Source organism: Callithrix jacchus, chromosome 18 (assembly GCF_049354715.1).
Source record: "Callithrix jacchus isolate 240 chromosome 18, calJac240_pri, whole genome shotgun sequence".
Lineage (NCBI taxonomy): Eukaryota > Metazoa > Chordata > Mammalia > Primates > Cebidae > Callithrix > Callithrix jacchus.
In genome coordinates this window covers 40,285,702-40,298,101 of record NC_133519.1, presented here as the reverse complement: position 1 = coordinate 40,298,101, position 12,400 = coordinate 40,285,702, and the positions used below count along the sequence as shown (strand labels likewise).

The 12,400-nt window shown below is 47.5% G+C and overlaps 1 protein-coding gene across 1 annotated transcript; it reads left to right on the top strand.

Moving 5' to 3' along the window:
- Window positions 1-1,716: 1,716 nt before the first annotated feature.
- Window positions 1,717-8,045, top strand: ZNF648 (zinc finger protein 648). The gene is made up of 2 exons (XM_002760296.7): window positions 1,717-1,873; window positions 5,051-8,045. Exon 2 carries the CDS (start codon window positions 5,113-5,115, stop codon window positions 6,814-6,816), a length of 1,704 nt encoding a protein of 567 aa, XP_002760342.4. The 5' UTR covers window positions 1,717-1,873; window positions 5,051-5,112; the 3' UTR covers window positions 6,817-8,045.
- The last annotated feature ends 4,355 nt before the right edge of the window (window positions 8,046-12,400 follow it).

The following is a 12,400-nucleotide window of genomic DNA, read 5'->3' as shown; positions in this document are numbered from 1 at the left end:
ATGCAAATCAAAACCACAATGAGATGCCATCTCATGCCAGTCAGAATGGCGATGATCAAAAAGTCAAGAAACACGAGATGCTGGCAAGGTTGTGAAGAAATAGGAATGTTTTTACCCTGTTGGTAGGAATGTAAATCAGTCCAACCATTGTGGAAGTGATTCCTCAAAGATTTAGAAAGAGAAATACCATTTGATCCAGCAATCCCATTACTGGGTATATACCCAAAGGAATGTAAATCATTCTGTTATAAAGATATATGTATGCACATGTTCAATGCAGCATTATTCACAATAGCAGACTTGGAATAAACCCAAATGCCCATTAATGATAGACCGGATAAAGAAAATGTGGTACATATTCACCATGGAATACCATGCAGCCATAAAAGGGAACAAGATCATATCCTTTGCAGGGCCTGGGATGCAGCTGGAGGCCATTAGCCTCAGCAAACTGGTACAGGAACAGAAAACCAAGCACTGTGTCTTCTCACTTATAAGTGGGAGCTGAGCAATGAGAACACATGGACACAGAGAGGGGAGCAACACATACTGGGGCAGTCGGGGTAGTATGGTTTGGAGAGAGCATCAGGAAAAATAGCTAATGCATGTGGGCTTAATATCTAGGTGAAGGAAGGAAGGGTTGATAGGTGCAGCAAGGCACCGTGTCCCATGTTTACCTGTGTAACAAACTTGCACATCCTGCACATGTACCCCAGAACTTAAAAAACATCATCAACAGTAACAGTAGCTAACTTTTCTGGGTATTTGCTATGTTCCAAAAACTAAGCTAAGTTCCTTACATGCATTACCTCATTTAAACCTCCCCAAACTTCCACAATGACAATAATATCCTGGTCCCTGTTTTGCGGATGAGACACTAAGGCACATAGAGGTTAAATAATTTGCCCAAGATCACACAGCTAATGAGTAGTAAGATTCAATCCCAGACCCAGATCCTGCTGTCAAGCAGTATAGTTTGTGACCACCTAGTGACATCACAGGAACCACACTTCCATCTCTTATTTTAATGTCCTGAATGTTCTTCCTTATAAATGCACATCAGACTTGAGTGGGTAAAAATTCTGAACATACTGAGTCTTCTACCCCGAGCCAATCCTCTTCAACATGAACCTGCATGGGAACCAGTGCTGAAAGTGGAAAGAGACCACAGACAGGCCTGGCATCTGTATGCATAAGGCAGAAAACTGTCTCCCTGCACCCCTACTCCCAGTTAAAAGGCTGTGGGCATCTTTGAGCCAATGACCGGCTGCTGCAAAGGATTCTGGGAATCCCAACCCCTCACAGTTCTGCAAAAACTGAGCTTTGCTCAACTTACAGTCCTGCAAAAGGTGGATACTAAGATAGGGAGATGGGCATACAGGCCAAATACTCTGTTCTGCCTTCCAGGAAGGAAAAACCATACTGTCCAGGAAGCTCACAAGTGACATGTGGCCCATGGGTATACCAGGGCTAAAGTGAAGGATGGACTGCTCTGTGGAAGGAAGGAGTGAAAGTGCACAGGGAGGCATAGGGCCATCTGCAGGAAGAGTTAGAGGAGGGAAGGAGGGAGACTGGCTTTGGCAGAGAAGGGAGGCGGGAGCAGAGGGAGCTGGAGGATTGATTCAGGCAGTGAGAGAGGGCAGCCCCACTCTATTTCCCAAGCTGCTCTCTGGATGCAGGCAGGAAGGTTGAGTGTATTACACTGGCCCCACCTCCAGAGGCTCTCTCTGCAGCTGCTGGACTGGACACAAAGCGTGAGAGACAGAGACACCATCTCTGCTGATTTGTACTCAACTCTGGTTCCTGTTGCTGAGAGCCCACGTGTCACAGAAGCCAGGGCAGGGGGGCCCACACTGCTGTCTGCATTTCCCAGGTAAGCAACTGTGTGTGTGTCAGCCAGCAGTGGAGAGCAAGGCCTGAGAGCCGTGAGCAGAGGAGAAAGTAGGAGGTGGCTGCTTGGGATGGACTGTAGTACAATGTGGAAGGAAAGAAGAGGGGTGTGGGCTGGGGTTGCAACAAGCCCTCAGGGTAGACTTCTGCAGAGTGTTGATGGATGTATGAGGTCGGGGAGTTGGAGGCTGCATTTGGTCCATTCCTGCCTGGCAAGTGCAGAGAAAGTTCCAGCAAAGGACTGTGCTCTGACAGCCTCCAGGCGCCAGCACATCTGGAGAGCAGAGAGGCTAGCTATATCATGGCACCAGTGTTCCTCTTCCAGGCCAGGTACAGTTATGCAGACTTCGCCAGAAAATCCCTCCCTGTGCCTCTGCCTGCCTCCAGGTCTTCTTGGTGGCCCAGAGCACGCCTGAGGCAGCGACAGGAGAAAGAAAGCAGGACACATTCACTGGGGACATGGCTTCAGATGAAGGAGGGATTCCTCATCTGAAAAGAAAGTCTCCTGACAGGCTCTGGAGAAGGGATTGGTTAGCTAGAGGAGGGCTGTGTGCCACGCTAAGGAGGCTCCTCTGTGGCCTAGAGGAAGACAATGAGACACAGGCTGTGGAAAATGGGGTATTTGTACTGGAGGTGGGGTGGGGAATGGGTAAAGTCAGTGATCTGTGAACAGTGCCACAGAAACAGGCAGTACATTGGCATAGAGAAAGAAGGAGACCTAAGACATGCATTTCATACAAACCTAGCATCCCTTTGCTGTCCCTGATGGGTACCCACATCCCCGGATCAAGCCTGCTGCTCTGCTAAGTTCTATGAAGTTGGCTAGTGGTGTGTCCCCTCTGTGAAACTACACATTCATTCCCTAAGATCCACTGTGCTGAGCACATGTCTGACCTGGGCTCCTGTCAAAAGGCATGCCGGCTACCTTCTGCCATGTGATGGGTGAGGGAGCAGTGAGGGAAGAGAAGTGGTCTCTGGGCTTGGGGCACAAGGGACATGAGATGCTGATCTCCAGTCACAACTGCAATGTGTCCTCCCTCCATCCATGTCTTCTGTATCCAGAGTGGAAAGTGAGGATTCCTCCCTCCTGCTTCCCCTCCATACACACAGGGTAACTGGGCTCATGATCAGGCAGACATTGGGGAAGAACAGTTGGATCAGATAGGGATAGGGTAACTGGACCAGCCAAGTACAAAGATCACTCCTTTTATCCCTTCTGAGATGGCAGTGAAAGGTGAGCAGAGGTAGAGAGAAGGAGCTTTCAGAAGGTAAATACTCAGTGATTAATACTCTTGAGCACCCCAGGCAGTAGCCTCTGCAACATGGGTCGTGGCTCTGATGGGCAGCCACTGGCCTCTCTCTTTGGTGGAGGGCAATCTGGGTCAATGAGAGCAGGGAGGAGTCCAGCAGTGAGGCCCTGTAGCCAAAGTTACTTGGCCTGGAAAACACAAGGGGCTTTGATACCTGTAGAAAGCCATGGCTCTTCACCCCAGGATGCTGCCGCTGATCTTGGGCAGAGCCCAGCCCCAGAGCAGGCCTCGGTCTGGAGGCCACAGCTGAAAGGCAGGACAATTTGGGGCTTAACATAATGGCCTTGAAATTAGAGAGAAACCCCACTGCTGCTGTCTATGAGCTGCATGGCCTTGGGCAGGTAAGTAACTTCAGAAAAGTTCAGTTTCCTGGTCTGTAAAAATTGAAAGAATAATATAATAATAGCAACTATCTTAAGGTTTGCTGAGAGGAATAAATGAAATCATGTTTGTGAACCATTCAACATAGTACCTGGATCATAACCTGTGTCCAGAAAAATGAGAGTTTTAATACCCCCTCTGGGATTCTCAGACGTTTCTCTCCAGACTAAAGCCCCTGGAGAGACCCTCAGTATCCTGCCTCTCACTCTACTACTCCTTTAAAATGTGTCACTCACCCAATCCTTGTTAACCAACCCTCCAGCAGGCTTTCTGTGTGTCTTCAAGCTAAAAAAAAAAAAAATAAGTTTAAAAATAAAACCCAAATGGCTTCCATGTCTCATGTGTTATGGTTGAAATCCAACATCCATGCTTCTTGAGTCAGGAATGTGTACTCCAGTGGACATGTGTGCCCTGGGATCAATATGGCACACTTGGGGGAAGATTAAACATTTAAACCCAAGGTAACTTGAAAAACACTATTTTCTATAAAACAAACGCAACATAGAATGTAAACTCTCCTGAATGTTTGTGATGAAGCAAAATTTCAAAGACAGGTCAAGCTCTCGCTGGGCATCCTCTGCCCCCTGGGTGCTTTTGGGTAGCCTCCCTGGCAGTTAGAAGTGCCTCAGAAGTTTCAAGGGCCTGAGAAGGCTTGCTTAAGCAGTGAGGGACAGCTGGTGTCTTCTTGGGAACATTCCTGGTGCCTTCCTGACTCACCCTCATTCTCTTTGTCTTTGGAAGAGGTGACTCAGGGTCTGAGAGGTATATCTAGCTGACACCATCATGGGATGGCAGACTTGCACTCCTGGCAGGGACAGCAAGAGCCAGCCTGGTTTCCAGCTTCCCCAGTTGGAGACACTGTAAGAGTGCCTTAGGAGGACCAGAGCTTGCTTCCTACCATGTCATCGAGTTGTCCCCCATGCTGACAAAGGACACATTTGGTTAGCAGTTGAGGGTTGAGCACTGGTATCTGTAGGCATAAGGCAGAAAACTGTGTCCCTGCACCCCTACTCCCAGTTAAAAGGCTGTGGGTATCTTTGAGCCAATGACTGGGCTGCTGCAAAGAATTCTGGGAATCCCAACCCCTCCCAGTCTGCAAAAACAGCTTTGCTCAACTCAGTCCTGCAAAAGGTGGATACTAGAATAGGGAGGAGGGCATATAGGCCAAATACTTAGTTCTGCCTTCCAGGAGGGACAGGGCACAGCTGGCACCCAGTAATGTCCCACTCTGGCTATTCCTGACAGCATGGTCTCCTGGGGCTTCTTCTAGCAAGTGGGATCTCCAGAGGGAATAAGGATGATTGGGATTTTCAGCAGAGCCAGGTCTCTGTCCTCAGTGAGACTCAAAAATATGCTTCCCATGGAAGCCAGTTGGAGACAGAGCAGTAGTGAGACCTCAGTCCCTCTGGGTATGAAAGTGATTAAGAACATTCCTTGTGATTTTTCTCTTCACACTTTTCTTCTTGCAGGTATCCTGAGCTGAGCAAAGGTTCTCCCTCAGAGGAGCAGGCAAAAGAAGCACCTGAACATCATGGCACAAGTGGACTCCCAGGACAGGTGGGAAGAGGCGTCTCCTCTCAGCAGCTTGACTGAGAAGGCTCATGACCCCCAGATGCTGAGCATGAACTTAGAGAGTGAGGATGAAGGTGGTGGGGAGTCAGAAAAAGAGGGCACTGCTGACATGGTGGCCTGTCTAAGGGGCAGCTCCCAAGTAACATGTGACAATCCTGACTTGCCATGGCCCCATCCGCTAGGCAAAGAGGAGGAGAAAGTCTCTGACTCCTCCAGTGCTAGGGGCATGGGGCAGAAACCAATGCAGATGTCCGGGAGAGCCAGCTGGAGCAGAGATGTGCCAAAGATTAATGAGACCCAGGGCTCCCCGGGAGCAAGCACAGTTCTGGGTACCCTTCGCAGTGGTCTCACACACAAGCTGTTAGGTCAGTTGCAAGCTCTTAGGGAGGGATTATCTGCGGGTGATGATGGAGACTTGAGGGCAAACCAGGACGCAGCCTTGGATGTCCCATCCAGCTTCCCCAGCAATGGAAAGTATCTCTGTGCACACAAAAGCGTAGACACGTCCGCAGAGAACTCTTCTCTCTTGTGTTTCCCCAGGCCAGGGAGCAACTGGGACCTCCCCACGCGAGAGACACACACACCAGCCCAGGCGTCGGCCACCCCAGCCAGCCTGGCAGCCGCGGTGCTAGCAAAAGGGCGAATCAGCAGGAAAGGACAGAACCAGGTGGGCAGGCGCGGGGACCCAGAGGCTGAGGCGCATCCCTACAGGCGCCTGCGGGGCGGGAGGGCGTTCCAGGAACCCAGCAAGCCGCTGAGCCCCGTGGAGACGCGCGGTGACACCAAGCCCTACGCGTGCGAGCTATGCGGGAAGGCCTACTCCCACCGCGGCACGCTCCAGCAGCACCGGCGCCTGCACACGGGCGAGCGGCCCTACCGGTGCTCCTTCTGCGACAAGGCCTACACCTGGTCCTCCGACCATCGGAAGCACATCCGCACCCACACGGGCGAGAAACCCTACCAGTGTCCAGACTGCGGGAAGGCCTTCGTGCGCTCCTCGGACCTGCGCAAACACCAGCGCAACATGCACAGCAACGACAAGCCCTTCCCGTGCTCCGAGTGCGGCCTGACCTTCAACAAGCCGCTGTCGCTGCTGCGCCATCAGCGCACGCACCTGGGCGCCAAGCCCTTCCGCTGCGTCGCCTGCGACCGCGAGTTCGCTGTGGCCAGCCGCATGGTGGAGCACCAGCGCGTGCACTCGGGCGAGCGGCCCTTCCCCTGCCCCACCTGCGGCAAGTGCTTCACCAAGTCCTCCAACCTGGCCGAGCACCAGACGCTGCACACGGGCCAGAGGCCCTTCAAGTGCGCTGACTGCGGCGTGGCCTTCGCGCAGCCCTCGCGCCTCGTGCGCCACCAGCGCATCCACACCGGCGAGAGGCCCTTTGCTTGCACGCAATGTGGCCAGGCCTTTGCCCGCTCCTCCACCCTGAAGCGACACCAACAGATCCACTCCGGGGAGAAGGGATTCCTCTGTGCCGAGTGCGGCAGGGCCTTCCGCATTGCCTCTGAGTTGGCCCAGCACATTCGGATGCACAACGGAGAGAGGCCCTACCAGTGTGAAGACTGCGGCCAGGCCTTCACCCGGTCCAATCACCTCCAACGGCACCAAGCCAAGCATGGCACCTGCAAGAAGGAGCCCATCCCTTCCTCCTCTGACGAGTGAAGACAGCACCGTCGACCTCACCACTTGGAACCTTCCCAGGTGAACCCACTCACATGACATTGCCAGCCAGCTGCACCGGTCAGCCAGGCATCCCAGTAGGTCGCCAGTCTTGAGCGGTCCATTTGATTATGCATTTGATCCTTTGAGTAGAAAGTCATCACCGAGAGAGGTGTGTGGTTTCACATCAGTGGTTCTGAGTGTCAGAGGTCATTAGCAATTGGAAAAGGGAAGGACAAAGTAGTGGGAACTGATCAAGGTTTGGTTTCTTGGGTTGGGGGACCACAATTAATCAGAAACTACTTCTAGAATTACATGCCAGTGGCTCACGCCTGTAATCCCAGCATTTTGGGAGGCCAAGGTGGGTGGATCACTAGGTCAAGAGATCGAGACCATTCTGGTCAACATGGTGAAACCCCGTCTCTACTAAAAATACAATCCCAGCTACTCAGGAGGCTGAGGCAGGAGAATTGCCTGAACCCAGGAGGTGGCGGTTGCGGGAGCCGAGATCGCGCCATTGCACTCCAGCCTGGGTAACAAGAGCCAAACTCCGTCTCAAAAAAAAAAAAAAAAAGAATTACATGCTTGGGACTGTGCAGGGCTCTGGGCATAAGGTGAGGAAAGACTAACCCATCCTACCCTCAAAGCCGGTTTGCAAATACTGAGAAGGCATGAGGGGCTGGTAATCATTAGAGAAAGGTTTTGGTTTTCACGTAAATAAAGGAATCCCCAGATGAACTCCCCAAAAGCAACAAAGCCTTTGTGGGAGGGACTCAAGCCCAGCCCAACATCCCATGATTTCACTTGACTGCAGAAATGGCTTCACCTTAGGGTACATCTTCATGGGCCTTGGCTTTGAAGTGGACAAGACCTTCATGTTAGAGAAAGTAGTTTATGTCCTATTCCAGTTATTCTAGAAGTTCAGTACAGTGTTAGCATCTGAAAAAGAAGTCCATTCCTCTTTATAGTGGAATTTAGTCAGTAGATTGAACCTGAATCTTATCCACAAAATTCATACGTGCCTTCTCTCTGGCTGTCTCTTTTCCTGTTTGCACTCTGAGGGCTTAAGTTATATGTGATATTTACAAAGTAATTTGTTCATTTACAGAGAGATATACAGAATTTCTCCACAAAGCCTTGACCGTGGTTCATGAAACCTTTTGATTCATTTAAATTTGTCTGAATTATTAGCCTTGATTTAAAGTAAATAAAGCACCATTTGCCCAAGTGCCATTGGCTTGTCCATGTTTTAAAATTTTAAAACCAGGTATGAAGGCCTACATGACTCACAGTAATCCGATGAAGTTATTTCAAAGTTTGCATTACTAACAACCATTCTTCAAAGTGTATTGATGCATATAGTGATCTGTATAAAGTCAGTAGTTCTTAGCACTGAACCTCGACTATGAGGAACTATGACCTGCACAGAGGTCCTTGGTACACACAGGCAAATGGCACTTCTCTTCTTACCAAAGTTACATAATATATTCCACAAGAAAATATCGTCTCCCTTTTGCGGGGAGTATATTCCTAAAATTGCCACCAAAGAATGCCAGATCTGAATTTCTCTTGGGTTCTACCTGATTTGGACCTAGGGTGTGACCTCTAAATAGCATTCTCATGACGTACGGGGGCACCAAAGAGAAGTAAGACAGACAGATAGATAGATAGATATTCTTGTGCCTTGTTTGATCAAGGTAACCTTAATAAAAGGGTTCACCCCATCCTTTACTGTTGATGTGAGCGTGGGCTTCAGCTTCTGCATCTGCACTGGCAAAATAGAAGTGTAATAGTAGGTAAAATTTAGAGTGATCTTACTATATGACAGAAACATTGGCTCAATGCAAGAGCTGTAAATGGGTAGAAAAGTCAAAAGATGAACTTGTGACTATGAAGAGAGCAAAAGCTAACATTTTTTTCTAGGTAATCAATAAAATATTTGAGGACCGAAGGATCATTCCTTTTCATTGTATCCTTTCTTGAAGATGGTGGTTAGTATAGTTTTTACAAATTAAAAAATTTGGTTTTGTTTTGTAATTTTTATTTTTATTTTTTTGAGACGGAGTTTCGCTCTTGTTACCCAGGCTGGAGTGCAATGGCGTGATCTTGGCTCACCGCAACCTCCACCTCCTGCATTCAGGCAATTCTCCTGCCTCAGCCTCCCGAGTAGCTGGGATTACAGGCACGTGCCACCATGCCCAGCTGATTTTTTGTATTTATAGTAGAGACAGGGTTTCACCATGTTGACCAGGATGGTCTCGATCTCTTGACCTCGTGATCCACCTGCCTCAGACTCCCAAAGTGCTGGGATTACAGGCTTGAGCCACCGTGCCCGGCCTTATTTTGTAATTTTTGAGGAGTCATTCCCCAAAGCCTGGTTGCATAGGAATCACCTGGGCTGTTTGTTAACCATATAACTTGCTGAACCCTAACCTTGACTGTTGACAAAGCCTGCAGTGTGGTATCTACGTACGGCTTCCACATGGGCATGGCTTTGGAGAAGTGAATGTACGTGTTAACAGGTAGAAAAGCTGGGTTTGCTTGTGCTGGGTAACTTTGGTGCTGTATACTATGTTTCTGGAATATAAGGGGTAGAATGTACTGAATAGGTCAAAGAGAAGTTGATAATCCTTCAGGCCTATCACAAAACAAGTCAGATTTTAAGGAAAATTGTCCCAACCAGTCTTTTCTCACACCAACTGCAAGGGTCATGCTGAGTAGGTATTGGAGGAGAAAGAAATCCCATTGGAACCAGTAGCCACAGATCACTGGACCAGACAGTGGTACACAAGTGGAAAGCAACAGTACATGGAGTAGACAAAAGAGAAACCAGCTGTGAGGTGGCTTAAGACAAATTCTGCCCAGTGGAGACTGTTCATTCAAAGTGAGGGCAATTGAATTACATCTTTGGAGAAGAATCAATGCTTGAAGACAGGTTATTATTCTGTTTCACATTCGTGCCCCAAATTATGCTGAGCTACTTTCTGGTTTTCTGTGAACCCACTGTATATCAAAGCAGATGATCTTATTTCTCTATTATGGAATTAAAAATCAGGGTAAAGCTGGGTGTGGTGGCTCATTCCTATAATCCCAGCACTTTGGGAGGCAGAGGTGGGAGGATTGCTTGATCCTGGAAGTTTGAGACCAGCCTGGGCAGCATAATGACATTCCCATCTCTATAAAAAATTTAAAAATGAGCCAGGTTGGCTGCATGTGGTGGCTCATGCCTATAATCCCAGCACTTTGGGAGGCCAAGGCAGGTGGATCACCTGAGGTCAGAAATTCAAGACCAGCCTGGCCAACATGGTGAAACCCCATCTCTACTGAATTTACAAAAATTAGCTGAGCATGGTGGTGGGCACCTGTAATCCCAGCTACTGGGGAGGCTGAGGCACGAGAACTGCCTGAACCCATCAGGGGAATTTTTATTAAGCGGAAACTTATAAATGAACATTTTTTACTGGGTATTTTCAAATTAATATAAGTTGCCCAGGCTGGTCTCAAACTCCTGGGATAAATATACCAGAGAATGGCTTGAACCTGGGAGGCAGAGGTTGCAGTGAGCCAAGGCCACACCATTGCACTCCAGCCAGGGTGACAAGTACGAACTCCATCTCAAAAAACAACAGAAAAATGAGCTAGGTGTGGTGGCACACACATGTAGTGCCAGCTACTGGGGAAGCAGAGACAAGGGGATTACTTGAGCCCAAGAAGTGGCAGCCACAGTGAGCTGTGATCATGCCACTGTAATTCAGCCTGGGTGACAGAGTGAGATGCTGTCTCAAAATAAATAAAATAAAAAATAGGGGCAGGGCCTTCTCTGTGACAAAAAGATTTAAAGCTTCTTCTGGGTTAATGCTGTTTCTACAGTGTAGGTTGCCAAAATTTATTTGAATATATCTAATGTTCATTTATAAGTTTCCACTTAATAAAAATTCCCCTGATGGGTTCACCAGTCTATAGTGATCATGACCCATACTCTTTAGATCATAATGATAATAGCCAACACTTACATTGTGTTCAGTATGTGCCAGGAACTGTTCTAAGTATTTTATATATGTTAATTATTTTTAAAGCAAACTTAACGGTGATTCTTATCCCCATTTTTTTTTTAAAGATTAGGAAATCAAGGGAGAAATAAGTTAAATTGCCCAAGATATCACAGCCAGAAAATGGCTGGCATAGTAATGATTTGACATTTATACATGCTTGCTCCAGAGACTGTTCTTAACAGGGACAACTGCCTCTGTTTGGAATGGAGTTATTGATGCTGTGCATTTTTAAAGTGGATGACAATAAATTCAAACAATGTCAAAAATTGAAACATAGCACAGCAGAAATCATGGCATGACTCAGGGACGAAGACCTGTGAATGACTTAATGGATCTGGGAGAGTCTGGGTTGGCAGCTCTTAATCATTAATGCCTTGGAAACTGTCAATAACCTGGCCAGGGAAAATAAACTGGAGTTAAAGGAGTAATACTTCCTTGAAGGCCCACTGTCGTTTCATATCACTGACTAAAGAAACATTCTGTGCCTGAGCCTTACACAGAAAAATATGCCAGCAATTAGTCTTGGCACTCAACATTTACACATTCTGTAATCTAAGTGCGTGCACATTAAAAAGCTATATTAACCTGATATGAACACAATAGATCACCCAGGAATTCCAACTAGACCTTAAAAAATCTTGCCTGGAAGAAAATTTTGTGTAAGGCATTCGTTTAATTGCCATAACACTCAAGCAGATGTCATTGCTAGCCTCAGAACTAGAATATGAACTACAAACTCAGTGACCCATGAACGTATTGCCAAAGATGGAGTGACTCAATGTTTCATCAAACCAGAAGAGGGCAGCTCTTTAAGTTGACAGGAAAGCTCATTTATAATATCAGTTTCCCTCTCTCCATTCTGCAGGAAACCATGCCAGGACAATTTTTCCACTGTCTGGAAAATGTTTTTATCTCTCTCTCCTCCCTGTTTTTCTCCTTAACCACCCCCACCCTACAACTTTCAGTCAAATTGGTTCAGAGTTTCTCTGTTTAGGAGACTCAGGAACTCAGCAGATTGGTTCAGCAAATGAATAGAACTGCTATAAAATATAAGTTATCACAAGATTTAAAGAAAAACACCTCTTGCTAAAAACAAGACATGGAGGAGGCCAAAAACAAGGAGGGAAACAGGGATTCCTTGTGGTAGTTTAGATGGAGTCAAGGAAAAGTGGGGATAGAGATAAGATGAGGAGATGCCAGAGATTTCGGGGGTGGAGCCAAGGAGGCTTGGTGAAAGGATAAAAATAGCTACCATTTAGTGAACATATTTTAGGGATTGGTACTACATTCATTATCTCAATTCCTACAACAATCTGCTATGAAAGGTCCTTGAAAAATATTCCCACATGGGGTCTGCAACAATATTCCTTTCCAGGACTGCAGTCAAGATTAATAGGTCATGGCTATTATCCATTATTGTTAAGCAAGAGTCGGTAAGGTCTAGGCATTCGTTCTAAAAACAGGCTGTCTCTCTGCAACAAAGAGAATATGTAGCAAATTTCCTGCCTTTTGGTTTAGAAGTTATGCCTGCTTAC